Genomic DNA, 16,339 nt, shown 5'->3' with positions numbered 1-16,339 from the left:
CACTCTGCATACATTTACAGATATGCTTATGTAATCACCCTTACAAACTTAAGGATCTCCCAGGAAAGAATACTGAAGTGGGTTGCCATTTCCTTCTGCAGGGGTTCTTCTCAACCCAGGGACTGAATCCCCATCTCCTGCATTGCAGGCCGTCTGTTGCATCACAGGCAGAATCTCTACCAACCGATAGCAGGGAAGCCCTGTACAGACTGGAAGGTTACTCTCTAACTCTCCAAATTTCCCTCACCCTTAAAACTGCATGTCACCCTGTAGGGACATTTTTCCTCTCAAGGTTTATGTTTGTTATAACCTTATTTCACTTATGTTTAAAATGTACTTTTGAGCTGGAAGGAGAGAAGGCAGTCTGAGATCTGTCTTGACCCACATGAAAAGCTATTGATCACAGAAGTGAAGAAAGCTTTGATTAGCACATTTTGGCAGTCTGTCTTTTTGAATTTAGGATTTTGAATTATTTTAAATCTCGTTCATTGCCTGTTGCCAGATCCTCCCACAAATATATTTTTGTTAGCTGGGCTTTATTGTAATTGATATCCTGATGTTGATTTAGATGTGGTCCTTCTGTGAGCTCTCTTAATATAGGAGGCAGAGTGATGGTGACAAGGAAGCCTCTAGTCATGTGGCTATAATAAAGAAGACACATGGCTATAATCACATTTAAGAATCTGCCATTTCTCTGTTATGACTGGAAAATCAATGGCAGTTCAGAAAATAAAGCATAGACTGTGCCATTTAAATCCTAGAATCCAATCATTCGTGGTTTTTTTTTTTTTCATCCTCAAACTAGTGAAGAAAATCAGTCTTCTCCATGAGGTATTTTAAAAATATAACTTAATTAAGTTGTAATTTTAAAGCAGCATTTACCACGTTCATGATAGCAATCACTTCGAACATTTTTTTGTTTTGTTTCTAATTTTGAAATGTGTGGTAGAGTTTTCTATCCTTAATCAACTTTTCTCATTATAAGAATTGTTCCTGTGCTTTGTTTAGCCAAATACTACTTTAGAAAAAGTTAAGTTGACTTGTTATTCTACAGTATAACAGTTTCAAATATGGTTTATTCATCTGCAGCCTCTAAAAATCAAATTATACAATGTGCTTCTTTTATACTTCATTTTCTTTGTGTTTATATCTAAGCTGATTGAAATCAGTGACACAAGTATTTAATGAGAAACCATAGGAACTTACAAATATAGTTGCACCTAATCATAGAATCAAGACATCCAAACTGGTATAAAAAGACTTATATAGACTAAATTATAAGTTATGTGGACTAAATACACAGTTGTGAATCTGTGAAACCATACAAAAATAGTTTTTCAAGGAAAAATACTTTTGTGGTAAATTGTAGCAAGTTTAAGAGTCAAAACACCCAGCTTCTGGTCTGAACTTTGCCATTAATTGGCTGTTTGACTTCAGGTGAGCCATATAAGGTTCTTGATACTTGTTTTTTCTGCTCTGAAATTAAGAAATTGGAGGACTCCACTAATGAGCTAACATTTAATATCTCTCAAATGTAGGTAGTAATTTAGGTCATGAAAAAGACCAGAGTGGTGTGTGCATGTTCAGTCACATCCAACTCTTTGCAACCCCATGGACTGTAGCCTGCCAGGCTCCTCTTTCCATTAAATTTCCCAGGCAAGACTACTGGAGTGGGTTGCCGCTTCCTTCTCCAGTGACTTGTCAATTGTTATCTGTCTTATCATTTGTTTTCACAACATGCCAGAAACCAGATTTGTTCCCTCCAAAGCTAGTTGACAGTGCCTTTTATGTTTACTCTATTAACTCGCATAAAAGTTTGTATAAAAGCAAACTAATCACCCCAACTTGAATGATTAGTTAATATGTACTTAACATTTGGAAAACTAAGGGGAGTTGTTTGTTCACTTCTTTATGCAAGCTGTCATTTTCATAATCTAGATGCAGTGTTAATTCTTAGGCAATGGCTGTTGTGTGTTTTGACATTTCATTTCTCCATGAAGGACATTGCAAAAAATTCTCTCAAGATTTATAGATTTGGAAAGAGGACTAGATTTTTCTGTGTGGTTCAGAAGAACATAGTGAAGATCAAAATAATTGAAGAAAAAAAATGAGCAGTTAGACGTCTTTCAAATTGGAATGGTTTCTTAGGGAGGCAGAAGGTCTTGTCTTTTAGGTCATACCTGCTAAGATTTAGGTTGTATGATGTCCTCCAATATACTCTTAAATTCTTGAATTTGGACATTAAATCCCCACCCTACCACCACCTTTCTATTCTACCTTTTTTAAAAAAGTAAAAGAAAAACAGTATCTTAATAAGTTAAGTGGGCCTTAGGAAGCATTACTACAAAGAAAGCTAGTGGAGGTGATGGATTTCCACCTGAGCTATTGAAAATCCTGATAGATAATGCTATTAAAGTGCTGCACTCAATATGCCAGCAAATTTGGAAAACTCAGCAATGGCCACAGGACTGGAAAAGATCAGTTTTCATTCCAATCCCAAATAAAGATAATGCTAAAGAATGTTCAAACTACCACACAGTTGTGCTAACTTTACACGCTAACAAGGTCATGCTCAAAAGCCTTCAAGCCAGCTTCAACAGTACGTATACTGAGAATTCCCAGACCTCAAGTTGGATATAGAAAAGGCAGAGGAACCAGAGATCAAATTGTCAATGTCTGCTGGATCATAGAAAAAGCAAGGGAATTGAAGAAAAACATCTGCTTCATTGACTGCGCTAAAGCCTTTGACTGTGTGGATCACAGCAAACTGTGGAAAATTCTTAAAGAGATGGGAATACTAGACCACCTTACCTGCGTCTTGAGAAACCTGTTTGAAGGTCAAGAAACAACAATTAGAACCAGACATGGAACAATGGAGTGGCTCCAAATTAGGAAAGGAGTACATCAAGGATGTATATTGTCACCCTGCTTATTTAAATTCTATGCAGCGTACATCATGCAAATGCCAGGCTGGATGAAACACAAGCTGGAATCACGTTTGCCAGGAGAAATATCAACAACCTCAAATATGTAGATAATTCCACTCTAATGGCAGAAAGAGAGGAGGTACTAAAGAGCCTCTTGAGGGTGAAAGAGGAGAGTGAAAAAGCTTGTTTAAAGCTCAACATTCAAGAAAACTAAGATCATGGTATCCGGTACCATCATTTCATGGCAAATAAATGGGGAGAAACTGAAAACGGTGACAGATAGATTTTTTATTTTCTTGGGCTCTAAAATCACTGCAGATGGTGATTGCAGCCACAAAATTAAAAGACACTTGCTCCTTGGAAGAAAAGCTACGACAAACCAAGACAGTGTATTTAAAAGCTGAGACATCACTTTGCCAACAAAGGTCATATACTCAAAGCTATGGTTTTTCCAGTATCATGCATGGATGTGAGAGTTATAATATAATGAAGGCCAAGCACCAAAAATTGATATTGTTAAACTGTGGTGCTGGTAAAGACTCTTTTGAGAGTCCCTTGGACAGGAAGTCAAACCAGTCAATCCTAAAGGAAACCAACTCTGAATATTCATTGGAAGGACTGATGCTGAAGCTGAAGCTCCAATACTTTGACCACCTGATGCAAAGAGCCAAATTATTGGAAAAAAACCCTGATTCTGGGAAAGAATGAGGGCAGGAAGAGAAGTGGGTGATGGAGGGTGAGATGGTTGGATGGTGTCACTGACTCAATGGACATTAGTTTGAGCAAACTCTGGGAGATGGTGAAGGACAAGGAATCTTGATGTGCTGCATTCCATGGGGTTGCAAAGAGTTGGACATTACTTAGTGATTGAACAACAGAAATCTTATTTAGCAAGAATAGACCTGTGTCCTGTACATTTTCATGTTGGAATGGTGAGCCTACCATTTTCATTCAGGATTAGATGGTAGCATTTTTTATAATAATATTATTTCTGCTGTTCAGTCAGGATGCATGTTGTGGTATTGTTTTTCCTTCCTCATCACATTACAAGATGTTTTTGAACTTACATTTCAACTAACAAGTACTATGTATCAGTCTACTGACATCTCAGTGGATTTTGATTTGTAATCATGGTTGTAGGACAATAAAGACACTGATCAATGGAAATATTGATTGACTTAATATAAAGAAGTCATCAGTATGCTACTTATAAAGAGATTTGCCTTATATATAGAGGGTTATTGAAATTTGGGATTTATAAAAAAACAATTTATTGCATGCTTACTTGCTTTACTTATATTAGTTTTGTTTGCTTACAATAGGTTTTGTTTACTTACAATAGGTTTAGTTTAATTATACATTTTAATAGTGCAGTTATTTCAAAACACTTTCACTGCACAATGACATTTAAATTGACCGTGTTTAATTTCCTTTCTCTTTACTTTATAAAAATATTAAATGATACTGAATTCAGTGTTGATTCTCTGCACTCCATTTTTCTTTTAAGCTTAGCACATCACTGTTTACTGTTTTCAAGAGTATAGTCTTCTACTACATTTGGGCAAAAGAGTAATCACCATTTTTTGGACTGTGACTCTTGCTTTATAGGAGTTTTGCAACATTCCCATTTCCTCCAGTTGGGTAGCATAAGAAGCAAAACAAGCACCAATTTGAAAACTGAGCACCAATACCATCTTTGAGGGTGGGCAGGAGGGTGTATAGTCTGCCTCAATGTAATATAATTTTATCAGGCAGATATTTTCTTGCTTGTATATTACTGTGTACACAAGCAGTGAAATCAGCCACAAAAGGCACTTCCAAATCTTTAACCAGGAGTTTGCCAACTATTCTTGTTTTATTGGAGAGAATCACAGTGAGAGTGGTAGCTATGGTATTTATGGTATTAATGAGTTATTGTGGTGGTTGTTCAGTCACTAAGTTGTGTCCCACTCTTTGAAACCCCAAGAACTGAAGCACACCAGGTTTCCCTGGAATTTGCTCAAACTCATGTGCATTGAGTTGGTGATGCCATCCATCCAACCATCTCATCCTCCATTGCCCCTTCTCCTCCTTCCCTCAATCTTTGCCAGCATTGGGGTCTTTTCCAATAAGTAGCCTCTTTGCATCAGGTTGTCAAAGTACTGGAGCTTCAGCTTCAGCATCAGTCTTTCCAGTGAATATTCAGAGTTGACTTCCTTTAGTATTGATGGTTTGTTTAGGATTGATGGTTTGATCTCCTTGCTATCCAATAATGAGTAAGTGCCCATTACTGGTAAGGTCTTATGCTGGGTGCTTTGAATGGATTATCTTTAATGACAGTCTTACAAGGTAGCTATTATTACTTTCACCCCTGTTTTACAGCTGAGGGGACTAAAACACAGAAATTGAATAATTGCTGATCTTACAAACTTTGGAATGGTTGGAGAGATGTCAGAATGTGACCTTAGTCTTTGTTACTTTAAAGACCCAGGTGGTGCTAGTGATAAAGAATCTGCCTGCAAGCATGTGAAGGGAGAGAGAGAGAGAGAGAGAGAGAGAGAGAGAGAGAGATTCTCTTTTAATTCATGACTTAATATATATAAAGCTTTTAGAATAATGCTTACAAAATAGCCCTTTATATAGAAGCACTGTATTCATATTAATTACTATTTCCCCTAAGTCGCTTATTTGAAGATGTTACTTTTTTCTTCTTTCCAGCAGGTAGTAGTGGCTTTAGAGGATCAGAAGCTTGATCATAGAAGCCCTGCTCTGACCTTAGGTCTATAATCAAGTTAATGAGCTTGAATACAAGAGTGTATATAAAAGAAACAGGCAGCTCTGGTGCCCTCCCCTAATTGCTCCCTTCCTGCTCCTACACACACATGCTATTTCTCAGCTAAATATTTTAGTTGTATAGAAAAAGCAGTTCCCAAGTGAATAGCTGATTTAATTCTGATAAACTCTTATCATTTTGTAATATAGATTTCCGTTTTCTTTTAGTAATCCTAAAACTACAGGGATGTAAAATGAATTAAATTTATAGCTGACTTCAGTTTGCCTTTCTTTTGAAACCTTTAAAATCATGAACTCATTTTTATCTGCTTCAACTGTGTTTTTAGTTTTAATTTAGATTGGATTAAATGGTCTATTATTTATTTGAGGATAATCTCAGAATTTAGCATGGCATTTCCATTTGCAGAGTCACATTTACGAATGTGGATTCTTCCTGTCTCTTGTCTCTGGGTCTCATTTTTTCTCTCATGGACATCTCCCAAGCTTCTCCCAGGAGGACCTGCTGTGGCCCCCACACTAATTAGCTCTGCCTGAAAGCTCCATACTGCTGAGTGTTATCCCCTGGGCTTTGAGACAGTATTTCTGGCCAGTCAGCATCTGGATGAAGTGAGTTGTTGTAGAAAAGAGAGTGGGGAGCTAAAGGCTGGTCACATCCCAGGTCACATCTGAGTCCTTGGGACAGCCTCCATGTGTGGGTTCTTGACTTTATACAGGAAAGAATTCAAGAGTGAGCCATAGTAAAGAGAAAGAAGGTCTACTCAGGGAGGAAACATACTCTATAGACAGAATGTGGGCCATCTCAGATTGAAAAAGGTTAACAAGAGGCCCCAGAATACGGGATTGTCAGTTTTTATAGGGGTGGGTAATTTCACAGACTAGGTGGGCTTCCCAGGTGGAGCTTGTGGTCCACTTGGCGAAGAATCCACCTGCAATGAAGGAGACCTGGGTTTGATCCCTGGGTTGGGAAGATCCCCTGGAGAAGGGAAAGGCTACCCACTCCCGTATTCTGGCCTGGAGAATGCCATGGACTGTGTAGTCCATGGAGTTACAAACAGTCAGACATGACTGAGCATGCATGCAATGCAATTTCATAGGCTAATGAGTAGGAAGAGAATTCCATTGTTTTGGGAAAGAGTGGGACTTTCCAGAAATTGGGCCACCACCCACTTTTGATGTTTTCTGGTCATCCTTGGAATCTTTAGGATTCCCAGGTGGCTCAGTGGGTAAAGAACCTGCCTGCCAGTGCAGGAGACATAATGAGATGAGGGTTCAATCCCTGTGTCGGGAGGATCCCCTGGAGGAGGGCATGGCAATCCACTCTAGTATTCTTGCCTGGAGAATCCCATGGACAGAGGAGCCTGGCAAGCTGTGGTCCATAGATTCGGAAAGAGTCAGACAGGACTGAAGCGACTGAGAATGCATGTTAGAACCATCGGGGGCCTGGAGTGTGTTACAGTGAGCTTATACTGAGGCTCAAGGTCAAGTAGAAGTTGAATTGGCCATTGGACCTAGTTGGTTCTAATCAGTTTATGCTGTGTCCTCTGGCTATGTTATTCTTTTAAATGTTGTACTTTGCCCCCTTCCTGTTTCATGGTCACTCTCTGTATGAAAATCAATTTAATTAGGCATGTTTACTCCACAAGCTGGAAGGAGGTGTGACTCTCCTATTAGGACCCTTTCTTTTTTCCTGAGAAGACCCCTGCCTGAATAGTCCACTCTTACCCAAGCGGTGGCTCGTAGCAATTTAACCTGAAAAATTTGAGATCAACAGTGTAGCTCCCTAGGGTTCACCTGCAGAAAAGAATCTCTCCCTTCCTTGAATAAGTGGATCCCTTCCTTGAATAAGTAGATCCCTTCCAGCAGCAATTGATTTATCCATTAACAATACCATTTGCACTTACGTCTAGTCTTTAGGGTGACCTTCTCAACATTTCAGTAGATTCACCTTGGTATATAATGTTTTTTTCTGGCTGCGCTCTACAGAGTGAGAATGAAGTAGCTTTCTCCCCACCACACAGATATCTGCTTAGTCTTTTTTTAGGGACAAGGAATAGCCCTAGAGGATATTTATGTAAGCATGTGGACCATTGGATTGAATATGTATCTCTTCACTTGATCTTAGCCAAAAGGCAGAAAAGCAATGAATATGTATCTCTTAATTGCCAACCTCTACCTTAAAGTTTATTTAGGCCTACTAGAGCCATCAGTTCAGTTCAGTTCAGCCGCTCAGTCATGTCCGACTCTTTGCGACCCCATGAATCGCAGAATGCCAGGCCTCCCTGTCCATCACCAACTTCTGGAGTTTACTCAAACTCATGTCCATCGAGTCGGCGAAGCCATCCAGCCATCTCTTCCTCTTGCCATCCCCTTCTCTTCCTGCCCCCAATCCCTCCCAGCATCAGGATATTTTCCAATGAGTCAACTCTTTGCATGAGGTGGCCAAAGTATTGGAGTTTCAGCTTTAGCGTCAGTCCTTCCAATGAACACCCAGGCCTGATCTCCTTTAGAATGGACTGGTTGGATCTACATGCAGTCCAAGGAACTCTCAAGAATCTTCTCCAACACCAAAGTTCAAAGCATCAATTCTTCGGTGTCATACATCTTGACAATTCACCAGTATCATAATAAAACATTTTTAATCTTCTCCCATGCTGTTGTTATATTTCAAGCTATTTGTGCCTAGGCATAAAGACTAAGCTGTGCAACTGTGTCATATACATATCATAGATGGTAGCCTCTTTAAAAGATCCAGCCACACAATATATTTCCTTACACACCCACATTTCCTAAGTACAAAAAGGAGGGTTTAAATAACTACAACACTGAGGGAATTATATTATCTTTTGATCTGCCTGTAAAATGATGAGAGGGAGTGAAATGAAAGTCGCTCAGTCGTGTCTGACTCTTTGCGACTCCATGGACTATACAGTCCATGGAATTCTCCAGGCCATAATACTGGAGTGGGTAGCAGTTCCCTTCGCCAGGGGATCTTCCCAACCCAGGGATTGAACCCAGGTCTCCCGCATTGCAGGCGGATTCTTTACCAGCTGACTCACAAGGGTAGCCCAAGAATACTGGAGTTGGTAGCTATTTCCTTCTCCAGGGCATCTTCCTGACCCAAGAATTGATCTGGGGTCTCCTGCATTCCAGGCGATTATTTACCAACTGAGGTATCAGAGAAGCCCTAAAATTATGAGAGGTATATCTTATTTTCCCTCATATCTTGGGATAAATGCTAGGAGGCACAGACTTTCATTGAAATAATTGACTATTTGAGCTTAGTTTTGATGGGCAGATGATAATCATTTTGTAAATAAAATATTGACTGTATTTTGTCATCCTAAGTTGATTCATTGGTCATATGAACTCTTCTGGTTTATCAAAATATTGGTACCCCTGTGTATGCTCTGCTGTGTAAAGTTCCATTATGTTTTTTCCTAGTTCTCTGTACCATAGGTAGATATCTACCCCATGATCATGGGGCCTGTCTCATGTAGTTAATGACCTCCCTTTGTTTCCCACTCCTGGAGTCCCTTTGTGCAAATATGTACCAGTCCATTGTGGTGGGTCTGTATTCACCACTACCTCCAACTCCTCAATGGTTTCCGTACATATCACATGTGTGTGCTCGGTCGTGTCCTATTCTTTGGGATCCTACACTGTATACTGTCAGGCTCCCCTGACCATGGAATTTTCCAGGCAAGAAAACTGGAGTGGTTTGCCATTTTCTCCTCCAGGGAATCTTCCTGACCCAGGAATCAAACTTTCATCTCCTGCATATCCTGCATTGCTGGTAAATACTACCTTTGAGCCATCAGGGAAACCCTTCCATATATAATTAATCCCCAAATCCTTGATTCTCTCCCTTGTCTCTTCCTGTTTCCCTTCATCATCTCGCTGATACAGATCTTATCTCTGGATCCCATTCCTATGTTTCTGGTCTATGTCCTCATCTGCTCTCTCAGATTGTAACTGTATTTGCCTATTTTCTCTGCACAAGTCTTGACCCCTCCAGCTTATTTTACATAATGTGGCCAAAATAAAAATCTGTGAAGTCATCTCCTTCTGAGGCCACAGTCCAAATCTCTTGCCCAGTGTCCCAGGCCCTGGCGCCTCTCTTGCCTACAGCCCTCACTCACTGTGAGCTTCAGGTGATTGCGTTTCCCTGGGCTCAGCGCCCTCCTCCAAGTCCTGGAGCCTCCTGGTGTTCACAGTGCCTTAGGCACCCTGCCCACCTTCATCTTCCAGGTGAACACATCTTGGCTTTTCAAAGGCCATCAGTATTGACAGCTTTTCCCCCAGCCTCACACTAAATGAGTTAATCGCTTCCTCCTCCTTTTCTGCCTTCATTCTTGGTCATATGTCTATGATGGCATGTAATCTCTGTATTTTAAGTATGTATTTACGATGTGTGTCCTGGTTAGACTGAACTCCCTGGGCCCAGGGCATTCTTAGTCACCTTTGCATTTCCAGACTCTGGTAGAGAATTTTTACCAGTGTGTGCCTAATAAGTACTTGCTGAATTGGTTCAATTGTCTCCTAAGTGTTCTCTGTATTATAGAATGACACCCACCTGCCAATGCAGGAGACTTGGGTTAGATCCCTGAGGTTGGGAAGATCCCCTGGAGGGGGGCATGGCAACCTACTCCAGTATTCTTGCCTGGGGAATCCCATGGACAGAGGAGCCTGACGGGCTTGTATCCCTAGGGTTGCAAAGAGTCGGACACAACTGAGTGACTGAGCATGCATGCATGGACTATCTCTGTAGTCTGTTATTGTCCATTTAACTCCATTAAGAGAACCGAGTTCATTAGGTCAAAGTCTTTAGTTTCATTCCCCTCTGGAGCTGTTAGCTTTATTCTTCAGCTGTCAGAAACCAACTAGCCTAGTAAATACCACTGGTTTCAAGGGACTTGGAGAGTGAGAATGATTCAGGTCGGGCAAATTCATCTCAACTCTTAGACAAACTGAATCAAACATATTCCTTATTGATGCTAAAAACATAATTTCACACTTGGGTCTTGTTCACAGCACCTGTCTGGGGGCACTAAGGGGTCTGACTTGAAAATCTCAGCTTCACTGAGGGAGCTGGTACCACCTGGCCAGGGTGGTTTTGCAGTGAGAGCTCTGATTACCCCTCCACAGATCTTAGTGACTGCCGGCCTCTGAGCTTCCTGTCTACCCACGTGTGTCTCCGTGTCTGTCTTCTAGGTGAGACCATGCGAATCGCTTCTTCGGAATTTGCAGATGACCCCTGCTCGTCGGTGAAGCGCGGAACCATGGTACGGGCGGCACGGGCTCTGCTGTCTGCTGTGACCCGCTTGCTCATCCTGGCGGACATGGCGGACGTCATGAGGCTTTTGTCTCATCTGAAAATTGTACGTATGTAGAACTTATCAAAATATGCTTTATGTGGATGGTGGTATTGACCGTGGGTAGTACTGTGCTGACCTGGACTGACAATCACCGCTCACAGGGTCACTTGGTTACTCACCCAAGTGGTATGCCCTTAATTTTTCTAATACTCAATTTATACTCAATAATATATTTTTCAAAGATACAGATTATTCACTTGAATTGTTTTCTCTCAAAACATGGAGTTTAAATCTCCCCTTATTTCCTGGAGTACAAAACTGTGCATCTTTCAGGCTTCAGAGGCCTTGTGTAGGGTGCCCACCTTGGTCTTGTCTTGAGATTCAGAGTGGTGCTGGTCCCTGTAGTAATTCAGGCCAGGCCAGCCCTTCTAGGGGCTTCCCTGGTGGCACAGTGGTAAAGAACCTGCCTGCCAGTGTGGAAAACACAGGAGACGGGTGTTCGATCCCTGGGTCAGGAAGTTCCCCTGGGGGAGGAAAAGGCAATCCACTCCAGTATCTTTGCCTGGACAATTCCATGGGCAGAGGAGCCTGGCGGGCTACAGTCTGTGGGGCTGCAGAGAGTCGGACATGACTGAGTGATGGGACACACACGCAGCTCTTCTAGGCATCTGGCCACTTGACCACCTCTGCCCACCTTGATATAGATCCTGTTACATTCTATTTTGTTAACTGGTCTATCATTGCCCTTTTATAGAATTATGTACTTTGAACCTCCCTTAGTCTGACAATAAAAAGAAGCCACTGTTTACTAAAGTCAATCTTGCTGCATCAGTTTTCATCTCACACACCTGGACTGGGTCTCTGTGTGCACATGTGCCCCACCAACCCCATCATATGTTCCTTGCTTGTCAGGATTCTTCCCAATGCAGGAACTGAACCCAGGCAGGCAGATTTTTTATCAGCTGAGCCACCAGGGAAGTCCAAGAATAGTGGAGTGGGTAGCCTATCCCTTCTCCAGGAGATCTTCCCGACCCAGGAATTGAACCGGGGTCTCCTGCATTGCAGGCGATTCTTTACCAACTGAAAAGCCTATGTGTATATATAATGTAAAAAATAAAACCTCAGGTTTCAAACACCTCATCTGTTGATATGAGGGCTAATGACAGTGCAGCCCTCAGAGCTGCGGGGAGCTCTCAACAGGGAAATTCCTGTGATGCATTTATCACAGAGTCTGGTGCAAAGTAAGTGTCTGGTCAGTGGCGCCTGTCACCACTGTCAGATTCCAGAACCACTCTCAGGCCCTATTCCTGCAGCCCCACCTGAGTTATGTGGGGCTTTTAGTCATCTGTTAGGCTACAGATGACTTTGTTCTCAAATGTGTTGAAGAAAAATTTTTCTTACCTTTCTCTTACAACCTGCCTAGTCTTCAAAAGCCACATTGTAAGAAGAATCTTTCCCCAGAGGGACCGTCTTCTTTTACAAGGAGAACAGGACTGGACCTAAGGAAATTAACTTTACATCTTATATGTTAGCATTCTCTGTGCTGGGATTCCCAGGTGGTTCAGTGGTAAAAAACCTGCCTGCCAGTGCAGGGGATGCAGGAGACATGAATTTAATTCCTGGCTTGGGAGGATCCCTTGGAGGAGGGTCCACTCCAGTATTCTTTCCTGGAAAGTCTTATGGACAGAGGAGCCTGGCAGGCTATAATCCATGGAGTCGCAAAGAGTTGAACAAGACTGAACACGCTTGCATGCACGTTCTGTGGAAAGCCATTTCTGCCCCTTCTGAGGAGTGATGAAAGCTAAAAAGTATACTCTCCCTGAACAGCCCACACGTGGCTGGTGCTCATGAAGTCTGGGTCTGTAGAGTGCTGCATGGCACCAGTTGATGCCTGGAATACTGCCTTTCATCCATCTGTTTTGACCAGTGCTGTCGCTGGTAGTATCACACTGCAGCCTGTCCTAATGTAGAGTCAATTATATCCTCTTCCCAACACAGCAGATTAAGAGAAGTTAAAAAAAAAAAAAAGATTTAGCACAAAATATGGAAAGGTCAACCCAGCAATATTAAGTAGTCCTGTCAGACTGTCAGCAATAAAATTAAAAATGATTGTAAGACTAAATAACACATTTGTTGTACTCAGAGTATAACCTCTGCAGGGGACAGTAGTGGTGAAATGGTGCCCTCTTGTGGCATCCTTGGGGAACTGCAGATTCTGGTGTTCTCACTGTTGTCATATGATGGGACTAGTGCTCCAACCAGGTAAAAAAGACAATGTGTCAACAATTAATTGCAAATAGACATAGTATACAATTCTACTTAGCATTTTTGTTTTTTCCATAGAAGCACATCCTCTCATAAACAAATTTGTCTGCTAGCATCTATTTATTTTTTTTTAACTTAGATGAGGGTCTTCCCAGGTGTCTAAGTGGTAAAGAACACACTTGCAAATGCAGGAGACACAGAAGATGTGGGTTTAATCCCTGGGTTAAGAAGATCTCCTAGAGAAGAAAAAGGCAACCCATTCCAGTATTCTTGTCTGGGAAATCCTCATGGACAGAGGAGCCTGGTGGGCTGCAGTCGATGGAGTCGCAGAGAGTCGGACATGACTGAGCGACTGAGCACCCACGTGAGATGAAGGAAATAGCATTACCTATTTTGATGGAGCAGGTTAGAAATGATCATTTATAATGTTATCAAGGTTTCCTCCAAACAAAAGTGAATTTCTTTACCAAATGGATGATAGAACATAGATGGGCAAAAGAGTGTCAGATGATTCCTAATGATAATAAAGTAGTAAGCTGATTTTCTGTTGGATCTGAAGATTAATTACTACGCTATAGGGAGTCCTGTAGCTTCCTGCCATGTTAACCACTGCATAGCTATTTTACCTTTGAGCATTACAGATAATATTTTACTTTTTATCTTTTAGGCCATGTGCCAAAACTTTATTGCTGTTCTTTCCAGATATTGATTTATTTTCTTGTTTCTGAGGAACTTATAGGAACATGGACAGAATTGCCTTCTTATCAGAAACATATTTCCATGTTTTTGCATCAATAATTCACTGAGTAGATGAAAGAGAGTCCATTTATTCTCCTAAAATGCCTGCCTTCATTTTCTGTCCCGCACCCTATAGGTAATTGTTGGCAAATTGAATAATCCTGAGTAAATCGTTCAAATCAAGTAAAGAATTGGGAATTCTACAGAGATGGTGTGATTGGCAGAGTATAGGTTTTTGCATTCTGCTGCCTTAAAATTACATTTGTAAACTTAAGTTTTTATTCTGGTATAGTTCATCTTTTCATATAACCGGGCCTCCCTGGTGGCACTAATGATAAAGAACCCGCCTGCCAATGAAGGAGACATCAGAGACACGGGTTCGATCCCTGGGTCAGAAAGATCCCCTGGAGGAGGGCCTGACAACCCTCTCCAGTATTCTTGTCTGGAAAGTCCCATGGACAGAGGAGCCTGGCGGGCTACAGTCCATGGGGTTGCAGAGTCAGACATGACTGTGAAGCAGCTTAGCACACACACATAGGCATTCTAACTGCTCATATGAAGCTAGTTGCTTTATTTTGTAAGTATTCATGTGTGCTTTAATGTTGAGCTCTCTTGAATATACTTTATAAAAGATTCTATAGGGCTGTCAAAGGTTTTTGCTACTGTAGTTATTTTGAATTCAAGAAGTTACTGATGAAATAGTGAGTGACATAGAGTTCAAAGCGGAGTTACCGCCAAAGTGGGAATTTGATGTTCCTGAGTGAAGCTAAAAGAATCATTTGCACATCAGACATCATTAAAAACTACTGAACTATAATCACTTGTATTGTTGAAGTTGCTGGTGAGTGATTCCCTGCAGACACCTGGTGTATCCTGTAATCAGCTGATATTGTCAGTGTGTTAGGCTGAGACGTGACACTTCACACTTGGAAAGGAGTTTCGCATTTCAATCAGTGATCCAGAAGAGCGATATTTATTTTCCCTAGTCTCCGAATGAATGTAATCAGATTCTATTGTTCGGTTCTTGGCGTTGGTGGTGACATTACACACAGACTCACCTAGACATGTATATGTCAGAGGAGACAATCGCTTTTTTCTGTACTCGAGCTGAGTCCTTGAATAATGATGTTCTCAATTGTCTCAGAACTTCTCCCTGGAAAGCCAACAGCAATATAGAATACACAACCCTTTAGTCAACTTCTCAGAAAATTCAGGTTATCTTTGAGACTACCAGGGGCCAAATATAATGCTGCCGCCCAGTTGTTTTGGGGGTAGGTTTAATATTACCTATACTTTTTGTAACATTATCATCAAATGGACTAGAGAATCCCCAATAACATTATTTCTCAATAGTCTTATGTTTCTTTCTGCAGTTCTCATATGGTTTACAATTTTTTTTGATTATAGTATGGTTGATTTACAATGTTGCAGTAATTTATGCTGCACATAATGTGGCTCTTATGTTTGAATAACAGCAAGCAATTAGTACAAAATATCCTTGTCTCTAATTATAAATGTAGAAATTACTGCCCATATTCTTAGCATACCCTTTTCATCAGACCTGTCATAGCATTAACTTCATATAGCTGGGTTGTTTAGAATTTATTTATTTAGTTATCCTTTTGAGAGATACTTATTGGATGCCTACTGTGTGCAGAACATTGTGCCACAATACATAACTTCCAAGGTAAATAAGACTCAGCTCCTGCCTTTAAAACTTTATAGGCTGGTGGTGGGGGAGACAGTAAGAAAGAGTACAGTGCATGTTGGGAAAATTGTGCATATTGCTATGGTCTCATCTGGAAGGAAAATACAATAATTAGGAAGTTTTCCATTTTTAAAACATAAACCCAACCCAACTTAGTCTTTCAAAAAGGAAATATATTGACTCACCAAACTAAAAATCCAGAGGCAGTTGGCTTCAGGCAGAGCTTGATCAAGGTATAAACATGTGACAAGGACCAGTTTCTATGTTTTCTCAGGAAGAACACTCTTCTCTGTAGGCCCTTTTCTCATGATCTCAAGGTAGCTATAAAACATTCTCACGATTACATGCTTCTAGACTAGAGATAGCAAAAAAGAAGAAATTCTCTTCCTTAGAAGCTCAAATAAAGGTTCCACTAGCTTGTTGGTTCTGTCGGCCTCTAAATCAGATACATATCTCTGAGTTAATTATTTAGAGGGGAAATGGGACATGCTGATTTCTGAGTTTGGTCAACACTGTTCCTTTCCCTCACCATACCCGCAAGCCAAGGATGAGATCAGTTCAACCAAATGTATTGTTGGGGAATTCAGGATAATATGAAGAAAGGCAATGTGGTT

General features: G+C 41.0%; 1 protein-coding gene across 3 annotated transcripts in view; it reads left to right on the top strand.

Annotated features, from left to right (window-relative positions):
* The window catches only part of CTNNA2 (catenin (cadherin-associated protein), alpha 2), a 1,195,405-nt gene that overhangs the window by 266,027 nt on the left and 913,039 nt on the right, over positions 1-16,339 (top strand). For all 3 annotated transcript variants that reach the window (XM_010863262.1, XM_010863261.1, XM_010863260.1), the window contains exon 3: positions 10,911-11,077. In XM_010863262.1, the coding sequence (XP_010861564.1) occupies positions 10,911-11,077 (167 nt within the window). The remainder of the gene's footprint in view (positions 1-10,910; positions 11,078-16,339) is intronic.

The sequence above is a fragment of the Bison bison genome, unplaced genomic scaffold (genome assembly GCF_000754665.1).
Source record: "Bison bison bison isolate TAMUID 2011002044 unplaced genomic scaffold, Bison_UMD1.0 scf7180017864489, whole genome shotgun sequence".
Lineage (NCBI taxonomy): Eukaryota > Metazoa > Chordata > Mammalia > Artiodactyla > Bovidae > Bison > Bison bison.
This window is presented reverse-complemented; position numbering and strand designations above follow the sequence as displayed.